Below are 17,953 nucleotides of genomic sequence, written 5' to 3' on the forward strand. Positions count from 1 at the left end.
TCACCAATGACATAATTATATACAGGGCAGTTGTGTATAATATAATAATCACTGAGGAGAAAAGGGAACAACCGGCTTCTCGGGCAGAGCAGAACCGCAGCTGACGCTCCAGCCCCGGTCACACACACCGACCAGAGCGCGGACTCTTCCAGGCTACGTCACCACAGCGGAGGAACACCACAGACTATGAAGAGATGAATGTAGAACCGGAGGGGGCGTGGCTCAGTTTTAGGCGCTGTTTTTTGTTGGCGGATGGATTCGCGCGCATGACGCCTTGTGGCCTATTCACACGCCGTGCGGCCTAGCTGTACTGCCAGTGACACGGAGAGACTGCGGGCGAGCGTTGAGGACAGCGGGGCTGGAGCGGCGCCACAGCGGACGGCGCCTCGGTAAGAGCGGGCAGTCGGGGGCTGTGAGGCGGCGGCTTTATTCCGCGACGGTGCTGGGCGGGAACGTATGGCGGCCGTGTACAGCCATGACTGAGGCCTGGTTACCCCTCACATACACGTGTAATAGGAGGCGGATAACTGGGAGAGCATGCTGAGACTTATAGTCCCCCCGGAGCTAGCACTGACCAACTGTTCCCAGAATCTCTACACCCGGGCAGGAGTAGGCTGGGGCCTGGTGTGACCTGTGATGGGAGCTGGGGGTCTCCTAACGTTAGCTCGGGTGGGCGCTGGGGGCTCCCCCTGCATTAACCTGTGTGGAATCTGGGGTGACCCCTAGCCTTGGCTCAGGCGGGAGCCGGGGGGACCCGTGGCCTTGGCTCAGGCGGGAGCCGGGGGGACCCATGGCCTTGGCTCAGGCGGGAGCCGGGGAGACCCCTGGCCTTGGCTCAGGCGGGAGCCGGGGGGACCCCTGGCCTTGGCTCAGGCGGGAGCCGGGGGGACCCGTGGCCTTGGCTCAGGCGGGAGCCGGGGGGACCCGTGGCCTTGGCTCAGGCGGGAGCCGGGGGGACCCGTGGCCTTGGCTCAGGCGGCAGCCGGGGGGACCCGTGGCCTTGGCTCAGGCGGGAGCCGGGGGGACCCTTGGCTCAGGCGGGAGCCGGGGGGACCCTTGGCTCAGGCGGGAGCCGGGGGGACCCTTGGCTCAGGCGGGAGCCGGGGGGACCCTTGGCTCAGGCGGGAGCCGGGGGGACCCTTGGCTCAGGCGGGAGCCGGGGGGACCCTTGGCTCAGGCGGGAGCCGGGGGTACCCCTGGCCTTGGCTCAGGCGGGAGCCGGGGTAAGTGCTAGATTGAGGGGGGGAGCGGGGTCTATTGGATATAGCCAGGTTGGGAGCTTGATGGAGGGGACCATCAGAGTTAGCCCAGACGGGGGGGAGGGGGGCGCATTCGTGTTAGACCCAGGGATGGAGGGTGCACGTCAGAGTCCTTGTTAGACCGGGTGGGAGCTTGTTGGAGTTAGGCCGGGTGGGAGCTACGGTAAGTGCTAGATTTGGGGGTCTGTCGGATATAGCCAGGTTGGGAGCTTGGAGGGACTTCTGTGTGTTAGACCGGTTGGGATTTTGAGTGGGGTCTGTCGGATATATTCAGTTTGTGAGCTTGAGGGAGAGAGCAATCACCCCGAAAGGGCGGGCGTCTGTGTTAGACCGTATTGGCAGCTGGCTCAGGACGAGTGAGGGCTCTGCCGGGGTTAGCTCTGGTTAGGATCTTTGGGGGATTCCATTGGAGTTAGACCTGGTGGGGGGGTTCGGCCGGCGTTAACCTGGTCTAGAGCGGGGGGTTCTGGTGTTGTCTCTGGGGTAAAGTGGTATTACAGGAGACCTATAGAATCTGAATCTGAGGCCCTTCATCCTGTGTGTTGGACGGGTTACAGGCCGCTGATCTACAACTTGTCAGCTTTTTGGCGTTATTTTTTCCATATGGCAATAATATTGTGTGAGCATAGTCCTAAAGATTATTCCAATGCAAAGTAAGAAAATGGCACTTGGGGTTTAAGATATCATGAATTTATTTTTCTTGTTTTTTTTTTATCTTATGACACTTGTCTTATCTGCGTTGTTGCTATTCTTAGGGTACTGTCACACTCTGCAACTTTCCAACGATCACGACCAGCGATACGACCTGGCTGTGATCGTTGGAAAGTCGTTGTGTGGTCGCTGGAGAGCTGTCACACAGACCGCTCTCCAGCGACCAACGATGCCGAAGGCCCCGGGTAACCAGGGTAAACATCGGGTTACTAAGCGCAGGGCCGCGCTTAGTAACCCGATGTTTACCCTGGTTACCATCGTAAAAGTAAAAAAAAAAAAAACAGTACATACTCACATTCCGGTGTCCGTCAGGTCCCTTGCCGTCTGCTTCCCGCTCTGACTGAGTGCCGCCGTAAAGTGAAAGCAGATCACAGCGGTGACGTCACCGCTGTGCTCTGCTCTTACTTTACGGCCGGCAGTCAGTCAGAGTGGGAAGCAGACTGCGAGGGACCTGACGGACACCGGAATGTGAGTATGTACTGTTTTTTTTTTTTTAACTTTTACGATGGTAACCAGGGTAAACATCGGGTTACTAAGCGCGGCCCTGCGCTTAGTAACCCGATGTTTACCCTGGTTACAAGCGAACGCATCGTTGGATCGGTGTCACACACACCGATCCAACGATGACAGCGGGAGATCCAGCGACGAAAGAAAGTTCCAAACGATCTGCTATGACGTACGATTCTCAGCAGGGTCCCTGATCGCTGCTGCGTGTCAGACACAGCGATATCGTATGGATATCGCTGGAACGTCACGGATCGTACCGTCTTAGCGACAAAAGTGCCACTGTGAGACAGTACCCTAAGATAGCTCATCACTGTTCAGGTATTGGATAATCCCTTTAAGGGGCTTTTGAAGTCCATCTATGTCCACATCAGGCTTTAAAAGATTCTGTAGGTCTCCCAGATAGGACTAGCCCAGGAATTGAGCGCTGCACAAGCCCAGCATATAGTTGTCTCATCAGTGATGTGTAGTGTGAGGTTTTTCGAGATTTCTAGTGATTGAAGGGATCCGACGTACCGCAAAACTCTGTCCAAGGACGGATTGCAACACGACAGCCCCCGTGGGCATATATAGGACTGTAGAGTTTGGGTCTGTAGCAGCCATAATCGGCATTACGAACCCTCTGCTCCCACAAGGCAACATTGCAGCCTTATCTTGCTGAATAGTTGCCTTGTCCAAGACGTGATGTAGCTCTGAGACTCTTAGGGTATGTCTCCACGTTCAGGATTGCATCAGTCTTTGGTCAGGATTTTATGCAAGTAAAATCCTGACCAAAACTGCACCTGAGGTCACTGGCAGGTCACCTGTGGTGTACCTGCGTGTTTTGCTCATAGTAGCAACATGCAGCGCTTTGAAAAAAACGCACAGCGCATGCGTTTTCGCGGCAAAAACGCATGCGTTTTTAAACGCATAGTGGAGTCTGGATTTCATAAAATCCCATCCACTATGCTGTAACATCTGGACGCTGCGTTTTTGACGCAGCAGAAAAACGCAGCGTCAAAAACGCAGCGTTTCCTGAACGTGGAAACATACCCTTATGCAGCAAACAGTTTGCCATTGACCTTTGTCCGCAGCCCGAGGGCAGAATCTGGGAAGTCATCTGACTGCAGAAATGTTTCTGCTTTTTCCCCTAAAGTATTCCACTTAAGACTAAGGGCTTTTAGGGTATGTGCACACGTTGCAGATTTTTCCACACAGAATCCGCATCCCTAGGCAGAAAACGCAGGTGTGTTTTTGATGCGGATTTGTTGCAGATTGTCATGCGTTTTTGATGTGCAGATTTGCCTTACTCAATGTATAGTCAATGGGTGCAGAAACGCTGCGTTTCCGCACAAAGAGTTGACATGCTGCGGAAAAAAAATGCAGCAAATCCTCGTGGACTTTTCAGCAGCATGTGCACAGCGGTTTTTGTTTTCCATAGGTTTACATGGTACTGTACATCGCATGGAAAACTGTTGCGGATCCGCAGGGCCTAATCCGCTGCTGATTCACAGCCAAATCTGCAACGTGTGCACATGGCCTCAGTCTTCATCTTGGGGGGGGGGCTTGGTTTGTTTGTAAATATTTTGAGGCCATGTTCCCATGTAGCGTTCAGTGCGGTTTTTCACCTTTTTTTTTTTTTGTGCGCCTAGGTGTTGGCATCAAAATACACTGTAGCAGTCTGCTAATTGCCATTTTTATGTGTTTTAGTACCACTCAAGACACAATTTGTTAAAAATAGTTTTTATTGTATAAAATTTGGATTATTGCTGCATTTTCAGAATTGCCGAAAAATCCCAAAAATGCACAAAAGTTGCACAATTTAACAGCGACTGTAAACGTGTAGTGGGCGCGAGTGTCCATTAAATCACATTTGCTTTACTTGTACCGTAAAACACAGCAGATGTTATGCACAAAAATGGAGACGCAGGTGTGTTTTTTTTTTTTTTGTCAAAACGATTTATGTGAACAGGGCTTTTTGGATTTGATGTGCGCACAATGGTTTTGTTCATGCAAGCAAACCTGCTGAGTTTGCCAAGAAGCTAACATTTTTTGTTCTTTTCCACTTGATTTTTTTTTTTTTTTTGGTCGTTTCCTGAGTGTTTTTTTTTTTTTCTTAGTTTTTTGACATGGTTGTTTTTTTAAGACAATAGTATGAAGTATTCGTGTCTTGGGAGCAGAAAAGAAGAATGGACCGGTCACTTTTTAACCACGCTGTATCTTTGGAAATGTAAAGCCATTCATACTTTGTTTTTTGAGTGTCTTAACAGCGAGTCGTTTTTATTTAAAAATGCATGTTTTTTTTTTTTTTTTCTTGTGTTTTAGTTAGCGTTTTTCGGGCAGGTTTCGGAGCTCATCTACCTGAAAAACACATTGTGTTCACATACCCCGAAATGTTACAACAAGCAGAATTGGAGAAATGATTCCTGGCAGCTTCCTGTGTTGGGTTACTTTCACACATCAGGCTTTCGCTGTCAGGCTAAATTTCATAAAATGCGAATGTTGCCACCTGATCCGTTTTTTTTTTTCCCCATAGACTTGTATTAGTGGTGGATTGCGCCGGATGACATTACGTTTCATCCGGTTTTCGACGGATCCGGCAAATCTGCTGTTTCTGCAAAAAAAGTCCATAGCTACGTTTTTTGTCTCCGGCGAAAAAGCCCGGCGCTTCTGGCTGTTTGCTAGAATGGGAGCCGGAAGGTGCCGGAGCCGGAAAATGACGGATTCCGGCACCAGATTCTGTTTTTTTGTTGTTGTTTTTTAACTGAGCATGCTCCAATTTTTTTTTTTTATCCAATAATCTAGATATGCTAGCCGAATCCGTTGAAAAAACGGATCCGTCGCATCAATTTTTCACAATCTGTGCCGTAACCTGTTTTTCCAGCATTCGCCGGATTGTACCTGATGCAAAAAACCTGATGTGTGAAAGTAGCCTTAGGGCTTATTCAGATGTTCTCATGTATAGACTGATGAGTTTGATCAGACTTTGATTTTTTATTTTTTTTTAATCAAAGCACAGTTAGAAGAAAGCTACAGTACGGTTGTTATCTTTGTTATTCGTTGCACATTGAATTGTTTGTGTTTTTCCAGGTCTTCAAAATGACGCAGTTTTTGCCCCCCAACTTGCTGGCTCTGTTTGCTCCCAGAGATCCAGTTCCTTACCTGCCACCGTTGGAGAAACTACCTCACGAAAAGCACCACAACCAGCCGTACTGTGGAATAGCTCCTTACATTAGAGAATTTGAGGTGAGCTAAATTAATCTTTTCCGTTAGGCTGAATTCACACGTCTGTGGCAGCATATGGCACTGGTGTTTAGTCCCTACACATCAGGAGTCTCCGCTCATGAAAACGCTAATGTTGGGTGCCAGAGTAGGACCAAACTTGTCACACTTCGATGGAAGCCGTTCCAAAAATGGATGTGTGAATGAGGCCTTACTCTGCTCTTTTCCACTCTACATAGGACCCCAGAGATGCTCCACCACCGACAAGAGCAGAGACTCGTGATGAGCGGATGGAAAGAAAGGTACAGGCTTCATGTTACTATACATCTATAGTGTTCATTGGCTGATTCATGTGAGGTCAGTACAGACCAGTGACATCTGATTTAGTCTTTCCGAGAACTTTTACAGTAGATTGATTATATCCATTACTTGTAAAGAAAAGAGTATTAAGACCATTAAATTACTAAAGGGTTCTTGACAGCGCAGCAAAATTATGGAAAGCTGTAGTAATAGTAGGTATGTTAACAGTATAGCAAAAACTAATGGTATTGAGCATTATAATAAATGACATTAAGGTTACTGGCAGCATAACGATTTGTACATGTAAGTAAGGCTTGCTAGATATTTCCAACTATTTTCCCCTGCGCAGAGGAGAGAGAAGATTGAGAGAAGACAACAGGAAGTGGAAAATGAGCTGAAAGTTTGTAAGTGTCTGAACTCGATATTTTATCCAGATATTTTCTGCCATTTTGTTTTGGGGTAAAATTTCCTTATTTATCCACAACGTAAAAACTTTGTAACGTCACGTTTCTCTTCTTTCCCAACCAGGGGATCCTCACAATGATGCGAATGCTCAAGGAGATGCCTTCAAAACGCTATTTGTCGCCAGAGTGGTGAGTTTCCATGTTGTCTCTGGTTGTTATTGATTTGGGGGGAAAAAGTTTGTTTCGGGAGTACTTGTGTTTTCGACTAGATGAGATGTATTTTAATTAATCACGTCTTATTGTCCATATTTTGTTTTAATTTTTTTTTAAAATCATGTTTCAGAACTATGACACAACCGAATCTAAGCTGCGAAGAGAATTTGAAGTATACGGACCTATCAAACGGGTATGTTTTATTTATTTTTATTAGTTTTTAAATTGCTGCTTGTCTCAATTGCTTTAGTATTCTGTTAATATTCTAGTTCATCTGAAACGTCATCCTTCACCCACTCCCCCAAAAAAGTCTTTGATTTTTATTTTTAAGATACATTCCCTGTCATTTTTATAAATCGTCTGTAAAAAGAAAATTCCACAGAAAGACTTTACATGCTGTTGATTTAAGAATACACAAAGCATGCCAATTTCAGTGAATATTTTTCTGGAGCTGCTGCAGCTTTAGGATATGTGCACACCGCCTGAGAAAGCACTAAAAATGCCACTCATCCGTATCTAAAAGATTTTATGTGCACATACCCCTTGTTGTTCTGCATATTTCCCATCCGAATTAAACTTTCTTTTGAGTGCACATTTGATCTTCAATAATGTAGAGTTTTGTTTCTTTTTGTGCTTTTGTGTCAGTTTTTTAGGTGAAGTGGAGCTTTTCTAGTATATTACTTGCATCTGTTTTGTTTCCAAACCTACAGATTCACATGGTTTATAACAAGCGATCAGGAAAGCCCCGTGGATATGCCTTTATAGAGTATGAGCATGAACGAGACATGCACTGTGAGTATCTTCTGATAATTTATTTTGTTATATGTTTGTCAGTCTAAATATGTAAAAAATAAAAATAAAAGCCCTTTAAGGGTTTGTTTCCAGAAGGTAAGTTATTGCATTATGTGGGTACCCGACTTCCACTAATCCCACCACTGCACTCAACACACGAGGCAAGACATTATTATTGGCTGATCCCCTGTGTTTTATTTCATTTTTTTTTTTTTTTTTTATACTTCCATTGGATAGAATTCTCCATGTAGTTAATTTCAGTTAACTCATTCATCTCGTCTGTGATGGGGGTGGGGGGGAGACAACAAAGAGCTAATCATTTTGTGGACAAGACTGGCTCGGTGTGCTTCTCTGTCCAGCTCACCGGTGTAGGAGATTCCTGCCTTTGACATATACACTATGCTGGTTTGTAAAACAGACCAGACTGTTGGATGCTTTTTTTTTCTTCCCTATAAATAGTGAAAATTTGCTTTCAGTTTATTGGGTCAGTGTGCTGCCTGAGCACCCTGACCGAATATACGCTTGTCTGAGCAATCCCTAATATACAGATGTCAGAGAGTGGGGTTAGCTGTAATCCAAATAAAGCTAAAAAGAAAATATACTCGGGATTAATGTAACACGGGTCCTGCTCTAAATTGACGTTATGATGGGCAACATTGCTGTAGTTATTAATGCCATGAATTAGGCCCTAAATCCACATAGTTTTATGCATTGAATCCTAAAGTATACGTTGGAGTTCACCTTACTTTCCCAACTCCACTTGATGACCATAGATGTAAGATCCACATTAGCCATCTGTTGCCCATCTTTGTACTGTAAATTGTTTTCTACAAAAAAAAGTATCCAATTGTGAGTGGGGTGTATTAATTTTGTGTTCTTATTGCCACTGCAGCCACCATTGTGATGGCAATTGCCACTGCTGGCTTGCAGCTGATGCTAATGCTCCCCTTTACAACATCTCATTGTATGGTTGGTATAAGGGTTTGTATGATGGGTAAGACTTTGCAGCATTTACACACGAGACACAGGCGAGCAAGATCAGTCTAGAAGTCACTTACTACACCATCACTGTCACCATGTCGAATAGGGAGGGTCAGCCAGTCAAGGTACGGAGGACAGTGCAAGTGGCATTGGTCCTGGCTAACTCCACCCAAAACTTAGCAGCCGTGATGTCTTTAGCTTTGCAGATATTATTTTTCCTTTATACAGTAAGCAGGTAGATACATTGCCAGCTCATAAAGTATTAGTGCACTGAATCTTTTTTTTTTTTTTTTTTAATTAGTTTTAGACTAACTTTGTTCACTTCAAACTTTTTTTTGTTTTGGGTGGAATTACCCTTTTAAAATGGCACCATCAGGTCTCCTACTTAACCCTCCAGGATTTCTATATAAAAAGCTGTGTAACTGCTGCCAGGACCCTTTTCGGTCGCGTTTCGCAAATGCATAGTTTGGAAAGGGACCTCAGGGGAGAGATGTGACTAGTTCGGCTCAGCAATTGCTCCATATACAGTAAGAGACCTGGAAATCTCCTAGAACTGGGAGAAAATAGCCACCGGACGTGCCGGACTAGTCCCATCTCGGCCTACAGTCCACTGCTGACCTTTCTTAAAAATGTTTTGATTCCTTCTAAATCTAGTGACAGGTTCACAGCTTTCTGCAAAGAAATACTGAATCCGATCTATTTTTATAATTATTATTAATTTAATAATTTTTTTCGGAACCCTGAATAGGAGACTTGAGTGACCGGCCTAAAATTTCATCTTAGGGTCATGTAGCATGAGATCAGAGCAGAGGCTAGAAATCTGTAGTTTTCTTATGTTGACACACCATTCCATACATCAAAGATAAACTGTTGAGGTACACCTACAGATATTCTACACTGCTTTTTTTGTTTTTGTTTGTTTGTTTCTTTTTATTTATTTTTTTAATAGCATTTACAATTAGTTCCATTATCATGACACATAATTGTCTAAGGCTCTGTGCACACGGCGATCAAGCCTTCTGTATGAGGTAGACATTCTCGATGAATATTTCATGACAGAAGGCTTCACGGCATGCCACCGTATAGGCGTACAGTCCTCCGATGTCACACGGCAGCCATAGCTTAAGTACACAGCACACTGGGGGGGGGGGATGTATTTAGTTTTTTATTTTTATGTCTTTGATAGCCCTCTGTGTAGGAAAGTGCAGTTTGTTGCACTTTCCTACATAGTTTAAAAAGTTGTACCAATAGAGATTTTTTTGGGAGCCCTATTACCTTGTTTTCTAAATGTCGGGCTTAAAATGCAATGTGCACAGAGCCTTAGTTTGCTTACAGTAGAGTTTTAAAGGGTTTTTTTATAGCTAAAATTAGATTGCAATGAAAGAATCAGGCCATTGATTTGGCCGGTAAGCCTCCACTTGTGCTAAAACTTCTGCTTTGCAATATTTACCTACAATACTACTTGGAAAGGTAAGATTTCAAAGTAAGGCTACGTTCCCACAATGAACTTTTGGAGAGTTTTTGATGCAGATTTTCTGCTCCCATTAAGTAAAATAGGTTAATTTCTTACATTTGTTCAAAAATTCGTAGCGTAAAAAAAGTCATCATGGGAACGTAGCCTAAAAGTAATTCTTTGCTGTTACGTAACACTACAAAGCCCTCATTAGGAGCACAAGAAATAGTGCTTCCGAGGTAGAATATGGTCTGACATGTAGCATTCGAGGGAACAGGCTGAGATCACTCCTATAGAAGAGATAGGCATTCTGAACATATTTGAGATCTTGGCCACATGGCTTCCTGATATGTTCGTGTGCATATGAGGACGTAGGAGCAATAGTTATCACAAGCTTGAGTCCTGGTAATCATCAGTCCTTCTATGTCCTACTTGTATCCAGCTATAGTTGCAAAACGGAGCATTTAGAGGGGGCTTTAAGGAAGAAAAAATTTATTTTGGGCTAAATTTGTAATGAAATCTAGTCGAGGGTTTTTCTCAATTAGATTTCTTTATAAATTTTGTATTTTGCAAACTTATGTTTGTTTTGCACAGTCTATTGCCGGCTGATGAACAAGTTTATAGAAGAATCCGGCAGGAGAGTTTGAAACCTCTTCTTTTTTTTTCCTGATCTTTTGTTGTGGTTGTTTATCATAAATCATCACAAAATAAGCTGAATCATGACCACCGAGTTCAGCTTAAAGAGGACACACAAGAGTTAAGCACTCACTGACTGATACTTATTCTGCAACCGGCAAGGATCAAGTGAAATCAAACATGATTTTTTTATTTTTTTTTAGCCCAAAACACATGCATTTACATAGAAAGGCTACGTTCACATTTGCGTTGTGAGGTGCAGCGTCGGCGACACAACGCAAATGTAAACGCATGCACAACGCAGCGTTTTGTGACGCATGCGTTCACTTTTGCATGGTTTTTGGCGCAGAAAAAACTGCATCATGCAGCGTCCTCTGCGCCCTGACGCATGCACCACAGTGACGCATGCGTCACAAAACGCAAGTGCAACGCATGTCCATGCGCCCCCCCATGTTAAATATAGGGGCGCATGTCGCCGCGGCTGCGCCTGGCGCAACGCTAATGTGAACGTAGCCTAACTAGTGATGAACGAATATACTCGTTATTCGAGATTTCTCGAGCATGCTGGGGGTCCTCCGAGTATTTTTTAGTGCTCAGAGATTGTTTTCTTCGCTGCAGCTGAATGATTTACATCTCTTAGCCAGCATAAGTACATTTGGAGATTCCCTAGCAACCAGGCAACCCCCACATGTACTTATGCTGGCTATCAGATGTGAATCATTCAGCTGCGGCAAGAAAAACTAAATTTCCGAGCACTAAAAAATACTCGGAGGACCCCCAGCATGCTCGAGAAATCTCGAATAACGAGTATATTCGCTCATCACTAAAAGATTTTTGGAACAGGAACTAGATTTTCTGGATGAAGTTACGGCCTGGGTTAGGGTAGCTCGGCAGTCCCCGGTTTTAGAACATGTTCACACTGTTTCCATTGTCCTTGTGGTGACAGTCGTGTAACGGTGCAGCCCGGTTAGTCTGTGTCTTGTGGGATGCAGTGTTGCAATTTGCAGCACAAGTCCTCCGTGCTCATTACTGTAGGGTCTTAGACATAGAGCGAGAAGTTTTTGGTCGCATTAAAGCATGCCTAGGTAAGGTTAGCCTGAGCAAAGCGAGGCCTAGGGCCCAGGTAAGCCACAGGAACTGCGTGGAGTCATCCTTTCGCCTTCTCATTGGCGCATGATGCTTCAATCAAATAGAGGCAATAACGAATCGGCAGCCCAACAGCAATGGTAAATCTTCACTTTTTTTTAAAAGGATGAAGCCGAAGACTGCTTGGATGGAGAGGGGTAGGTGCGGGAAATAGGTTTGTGGTCAGTGGTAAGGCACTGTCTCCTCTCATTCTGATGTTACAATCACGACCACCTGATCGGGTTCCTGGTATTCTTGTTTGTAACTTCCTTGGGCCTCTATCCCATCCTTGACCATGGATGCAATTAATACCAATGCGCCCTCTCTCCCCAACCTTCCCTTCCACCCTTATTCACAGTTTTTCCCCCTCTTTTATCCAACCTGTTCTGAACAACATTCTGTCTCCACTACGGTCCTTTGGCCAGGTTTCTACATCCACTTAACGTGAAGGTTCACCTTTTGATAAACTTGTATGTTAGGGAGTTGCAATATGGGCAATTTCCCTAATAGTACTGAAGTAGGGGCGTCAAAGGAATTCTCTTTTCAAGAGAGCATGCATACATTTTTCCTTTGCGTGGAAAAGAAATCTGAAAATCGGTGATGAGTCATGTCGGCCTTTGAAAAGACAGTCCCTTTGATTTGCCTACTGCTAGCTAGCCACCTGAATTTCATCTGACCCTACTGCTAGCTAGCCACCCGAATTTCATCTGGCCCTTTTTAAAGGGAACAGCTCCAATGCAAGGCCTTTTTTTTTTTTTTTTTTTTTTTTTTTTTTTAAGGAATTGCTCACAATGCAATTCACTAACGTAAAGTTTTGTAAACTTTTGGTATAGATCTGTCCTTGCAAATGTTGACATGGGATCTTTCTAAGCTTGCATTTAAAATATGTACCAGCTTACCAGTGCTGAAGTTTTAACTGTATGGTATGGTAATGATGATCAATATCCCGGGGTAAAGGACTATCCTACTGCTGAGGTTTCCATCTACCAAGCTTGGTAATCTTGGTAGAGGTTCATAAACTGTCACTAAGAAAGAAGATTTCCGTGTTGTCGACCCATGTGCAAATTTTTTTAGTTTAGCCTCCTGAACTTTCCGGGAAGTTTGGCCGGTATGTACGGGTCATTCCTGCCAAACAAAAATTCATCCGACGGGCGGTTCAATCCGCAGGAAAGACATTTCTATGGACTCTTATACTAGGAGATGGCAGGTTGTTTGCCAATTTTCGAAGCAGAGACTTTTAAATGGAGCCCTCGTTTATCTGTCGGGTGCCGATCCAGCTTTTATATCATGATTATACCGGAGATAAGTAGAGCAGCTGAGACAGGTAAGCTTTTCTCAGCTTTGACCTTATGCATCCGATCAGCATAAAAAAATAAAATAAAACGGACCTTCCAAGATTCAAACCTCATTTCCCAAGATATCGTCATGAAATTCGTTGAATTTGAGGCGGTAATTTGAAAAGGTTTTTGTAAGTAGTTTCATCAGGTAAACTTTTTTTATTACTTTAGTGGTCTTGTCTAGTGCTTCTTGCCGTATATTATTGTAGCGCTTCACTTACCAGTGTGTTTAATTCTGTAGACACCTGCGAGCATTGAAGGTAAACATGTAGCTGCCTTACACATAAAGTTGTTGTTTTTTTTTTGTTTTTGTTTTTTCCAAATGGGACCCAAAAAAGCACACAAGTTGGCATACATTTAAGTTCTTTTTATCTGGAGAATAGGAAACCTATTTTTATAACATATGCTTTCTCCTTTTCAGCTGGTGGGGGTATATTATGAAGTCTGTTTAAAAAAAAAAGAAAATTTTGCAAAAGTTGAGACGATTCCCTGTATCCATTTTGTTTTCAGATTAGTGAAACTCTTTCCTATAAGGCAGTGTTCCCCAACTCTGGTCCTCAAGAGCCACCAACAGGTTGTGTTTTCAGGATTTCCTTAGTATGGCCCAGGTGATGGAATTGTTGCCTGTCTAGATGATGGAATTCTCACCTGGGCAATACTAAGGAAATCCTGAAAACATGACCTGTTGGTGGCTCTTGAGGACCGAACTTGGGGAACACTGCTATAAGGGAAGAGTCAGACGGCTGTAAAACTTGGACAAGGATCGCAACGCAATGTTCGGGCTGGCCATCAGCTCTCCTGACCCGAGCATAACAGCTGCATAGAAATATAAGCCATCGGGGTCAGGAGAGCCCGACGGCCAGTCCAAGCATTGCGTTGCGATCCTCATCGGAGTTATATGGCCATCCGACTCTTCCCTAAGGTTAGTGCTACATTGGCTGTCATATTTGTCTTTCGGACAAAGAACATACCAGTCCTCTGCTACATCACATGTCCGTTTATTTGGATAGTTGCAACATGTGAGTAGAAAAAAATAAAAATTGGGCAGTGTAATGGTGACATGTTTTATGGCTTAGAGTAACCATGTTTTAATTTTTTATTTCCTAAATTAGTAATACATATCAAAATAAGCCACTTTGTATTTCATCTTAACAAGAAATCTGCTTTTTTTTTTTGCTTTGCCAGGACTGATCGATCATTTTCAAAATTCTCAATTCCTGTGTAAAATGTGTATCGGTGAAGACAAAATGTTAAATTGCTGCAATAGATGAGTTGGTGCTCATAAGATTCTATGTAGATTGAGGGAGGAGCTCTTCCCCTCTACATAGGAAATGACAGTTTTGAAGGGAGGAGCTCTGTCTAACTCCTCCCCCATTTATATTAAATCTTACTAGCTTCAACTGTCATTTATGTAGAGGGGAGGAGCTGCCTCTGGCTCCTCCTATCTGCATAGAATCTTATGAGCACCAACAGTCATCTTTTCGCAGTAATGTAAAAAAATACAGATTTTTCCTGGGAAATGAGAATTTTGAAAATTAAAGATCCTGGCTGAGAAAGAAGTAAATTTCTGTGATAAAATACATTACAAAGTTACTTATATTCATGTGTCCTTTTGATTTATGAGCTAAAAATGTAAAGCATTGGTCACTTTTAGCCCTAAGTACAGTTATTCAAACTTCAGTCGCTTATGATTGGGATGTTTTACTATGAAATGCAAAACACCTTAAAGGGGTTGTATGAGATTAGGTTAACATAGCTTGCAGCTCATCGCCATCCCAGTGACATGGCCAGTAGTGGCCGTGTCTCTTTAAGAAGACATGGTTTTTCCTGACTTAATTCAACCCGTTAGCTTGGGGTTTTAATCAAAACAGTCTAAGTGTACAGAGTATTGTGTGTTTAATTGGGTATGTGAGGAAGCAGTTGCTGAAGACGGTGAGAACATTGACCGTATGATCACCAGACGCTGCACCGCCGGCTCTAAACCGTTCCTCGAACAGCGTGGAAGAGCAACTCGCTTGATGTCCTGCGTTTAGTATTCTGGTTTTATTTTTCTTGTGTAAATTTTAAGGTTCTGGGAAAAGGGGGAGATGTGGTGGTCACCCGGGCTAATTTCTTTTGTTCTGCCCCTTCTGGAAACAATGTGTTACAGCGGCATACAAGCATGCAGATGGAAAGAAAATTGATGGAAGGCGTGTTTTGGTTGATGTTGAGAGAGGACGTACTGTGAAAGGCTGGCGCCCACGCAGACTTGGTAAGAACATCGTTGTCAGTCGCTGCCTGGTCCCTTGAAGGAGCTGCAGTTTGTAAACAGATGGCATCATAAAAAAAAACATGTATAATACTTACATTTTTGTAGGTATAAATTCTAGAGCACCTAAAATTGGAGACTTCTCGTGACAAAATTTACCGATTTGCCATTGAGCAAATTTCCCTATTAGTCTTGGAACCTGCTCTCATCAGCGGTGCAAAGAATCTGAAAATGGCTTCTCTACTAGCCCAACTGAAGGCAGTGGAGCCGTTGGCATTGTTTTTATACTCATTTTTACACACCATAATTTTAAGATAGGTGCAATTTAATTTCACAAGTAACAGAAGCAAAAGGATGCCTTTATTAAATGTTCTTCGATCTTTAAACTTGCCAAATGTTTTAGGTGGTGGTCTCGGGGGCACCAGACGTGGGGGAGCAGATGTTAACATACGGCACTCTGGCAGAGATGATACATCTAGATATGATGAGCGGTAAGGATTATATCCATAGGTATAATGACACTAGTGTACAACCGACCACTGTAAACTAATTGTGGCCTACAAAAAGAAAGTTTTTAAGATAACAACTATTTTTTTTTTTTAACCATATTTGTCAGCTGTCCAGTGCCTCAAAAGTTTAAAGGGGTTTTCCACTACTACATGATCTCCTTTCATATGTCTTAACAATAAGCTGAGCTTGCCTGCTCAGACTCGTATCCATCATGGAAAGGTTGTGTTGACCCCATTAGTGACCTCCTCTTCTCATTCTGTGCGATTTTGGTGCCCAGATTGGAAGTAGATTAAAAAGCGGTGGCTCAATGTTGATAAAGGGTTATGTGGATCACACAATTTTTTACTGACCGTTCAACTTAGGCCTCTTCAAGTCCATGGCCCATAAACACCGTGCAGGTAAGAAAAGTAGTGGAAACCCCCTTTTAATGTAGGCCGGGATTATATAAATATTCAAATCCCTTTCCTATTCCGCACACGCTTAGTACTGTAAATAATTCACTTGTGTCCTTTTTTGTAATTTCCAGTGATTAGCGAATAGCATTGTGCTCGGGTGATCTCCGAGTATTTTGTAGTGCTCGGATATTTTTTTTTTTCGTCATGATTTACGGCTGCTGGACAGCATGAATACATGTGGGATTTCCCTAACAAACAGGCATTCCTCACATGTATTCAGCCTGGATAGCAGCCGTAAATCATGCAGCTGAGGCGAGGAAAACTAAGTGTCCAAGCACTACAAAATACTCGGAGATCATGCTCGGAAAGACCCGAGCACAATGCTATTTGCTCATCACTAGTAATATTCAAATAAATATATATATTATATACATTTTTTTTTTTTCAATGTTTACCTTATGATTTTAAGGCTCATCTTCTTTTAACAGGGATCGTGACCGAGAAAGGGAAAGGGACCGACGAGAAAGGAGCCGGGAGCGCGATAAGGATCGTGAGAGGCGTAGAAGCCGTTCCAGGGAACGTCGGAGAAGGTCCCGCAGTCGTGAAAAGGATGAAAGGAAACGTAGCAGGGAAAGGAGTAGGGATAAGGATAAAGACAAGGATAAAGACAAGGATAAAGACAAGGATAAGGACAAGGATAAGGACAAAGATAAGGATAAGGACCGAGATCGCAAACGTAGGAGTCGTAGTAGGGACCGGAAACGGGATAGAGACCGTGACCGGGAAAAGAAAGAAGAGCGTGTTGAAGGGGAAAGTCAAGAAGCTGCTGAAGTTACTATTGAAGACTTACAGGGTGTTGATACAGGCTTGGATGGAATTGAGTTCAAGCCGGAGCCAGAAGAGAAGAGTAGGGATCGTGACCGAGAGAGGGATAGAGAAAAGGACAGGGATAAAGATAGAGACCGGGATCGAGACAGGAGACGCAGCCATAGAGACCGCGATAGAGATAAGGAAAGGGATCGGGACAGGGATCGCAGGCGGGACAGAGATAGGGACAGGGACCGAGATCACAAACGGGATAGAGACCGTGGTGACCGCAGTGAGAAAAGGGAGGAGAGAATTCCAGATAACGGTATGATTCAGGAGCAAGCTGAGGAGACCAGCCAAGATATATACTTAGACCAAGAGTCCATGCAGTCTGGAGATGGCTATTTATCCACAGAGAATGGCTATGTGATGGAGCCTCCTATGGAGTGACCTTGTCTAACCTGACGAACTCTCCATCCTCAAATGAACTTTTTCTTCTGTAGCCAGACTTCGTAGTGTACATTCAAGAAGCCACATCCACTGTTTCTCGCTTGTGAATACAACTTGGATCCCCCCACAACCGTGATTAAATGTGCATTTACTAAACAGTAATGCTATTTACCATCAGTTTCGGACTTCGCCATTGGAAATTTTTTTTTGTCTTGTAGGTGGGTATGCTTTACATGTTTATGTAACAAAATCATCCCTGAATTTGTGTAAAGTTGCATTTATTTTATTTCCTTTTTTACGGCCTCTCAAAAATAAAATCATTTTAATGTTGGTCTGTTTTGGGGATGTGTGCTTTCATTTATTTTGCCAGTAATGGGTCATATTCTGTCATGGAATTGATGTTTTGTGGTGTAGCCCATGACTCCTGGTTACTCCAGTTCTTTTCCTTCCATAACCATAACCTCTTTTTGTGCGCTATACTCAGTTGGCTGACCGTGCAACTTAGGTCTCTTTAAGTTATGGCTAGTGATTGAGCGAGTGTACACATTGCTCGGGTTTTCCCGAGCACCCTCGGTTGATGTCCGAGTATTTGTTAGTGTTTCAGAGATTTAGTTTTTCTTGACCCAA

The 17,953-nt window shown here is 43.7% G+C and overlaps 1 protein-coding gene across 1 annotated transcript; it reads left to right on the forward strand.

The window, feature by feature from the left end:
- Positions 1–214: 214 nt before the first annotated feature.
- SNRNP70 (small nuclear ribonucleoprotein U1 subunit 70) lies at positions 215–17,656 on the forward strand. Its single transcript, XM_077259704.1, has 10 exons — positions 215–389; positions 5,544–5,699; positions 5,915–5,977; positions 6,325–6,379; positions 6,504–6,568; positions 6,723–6,785; positions 7,303–7,384; positions 15,066–15,167; positions 15,568–15,655; positions 16,558–17,656. Exons 2-10 carry the CDS (start codon positions 5,553–5,555, stop codon positions 17,324–17,326), a joined length of 1,434 nt encoding a protein of 477 aa, XP_077115819.1. The 5' UTR covers positions 215–389; positions 5,544–5,552; the 3' UTR covers positions 17,327–17,656.
- The last annotated feature ends 297 nt before the right edge of the window (positions 17,657–17,953 follow it).

The sequence above is a fragment of the Ranitomeya variabilis genome, chromosome 4 (assembly GCF_051348905.1).
Source record: "Ranitomeya variabilis isolate aRanVar5 chromosome 4, aRanVar5.hap1, whole genome shotgun sequence".
Taxonomy (NCBI): domain Eukaryota; kingdom Metazoa; phylum Chordata; class Amphibia; order Anura; family Dendrobatidae; genus Ranitomeya; species Ranitomeya variabilis.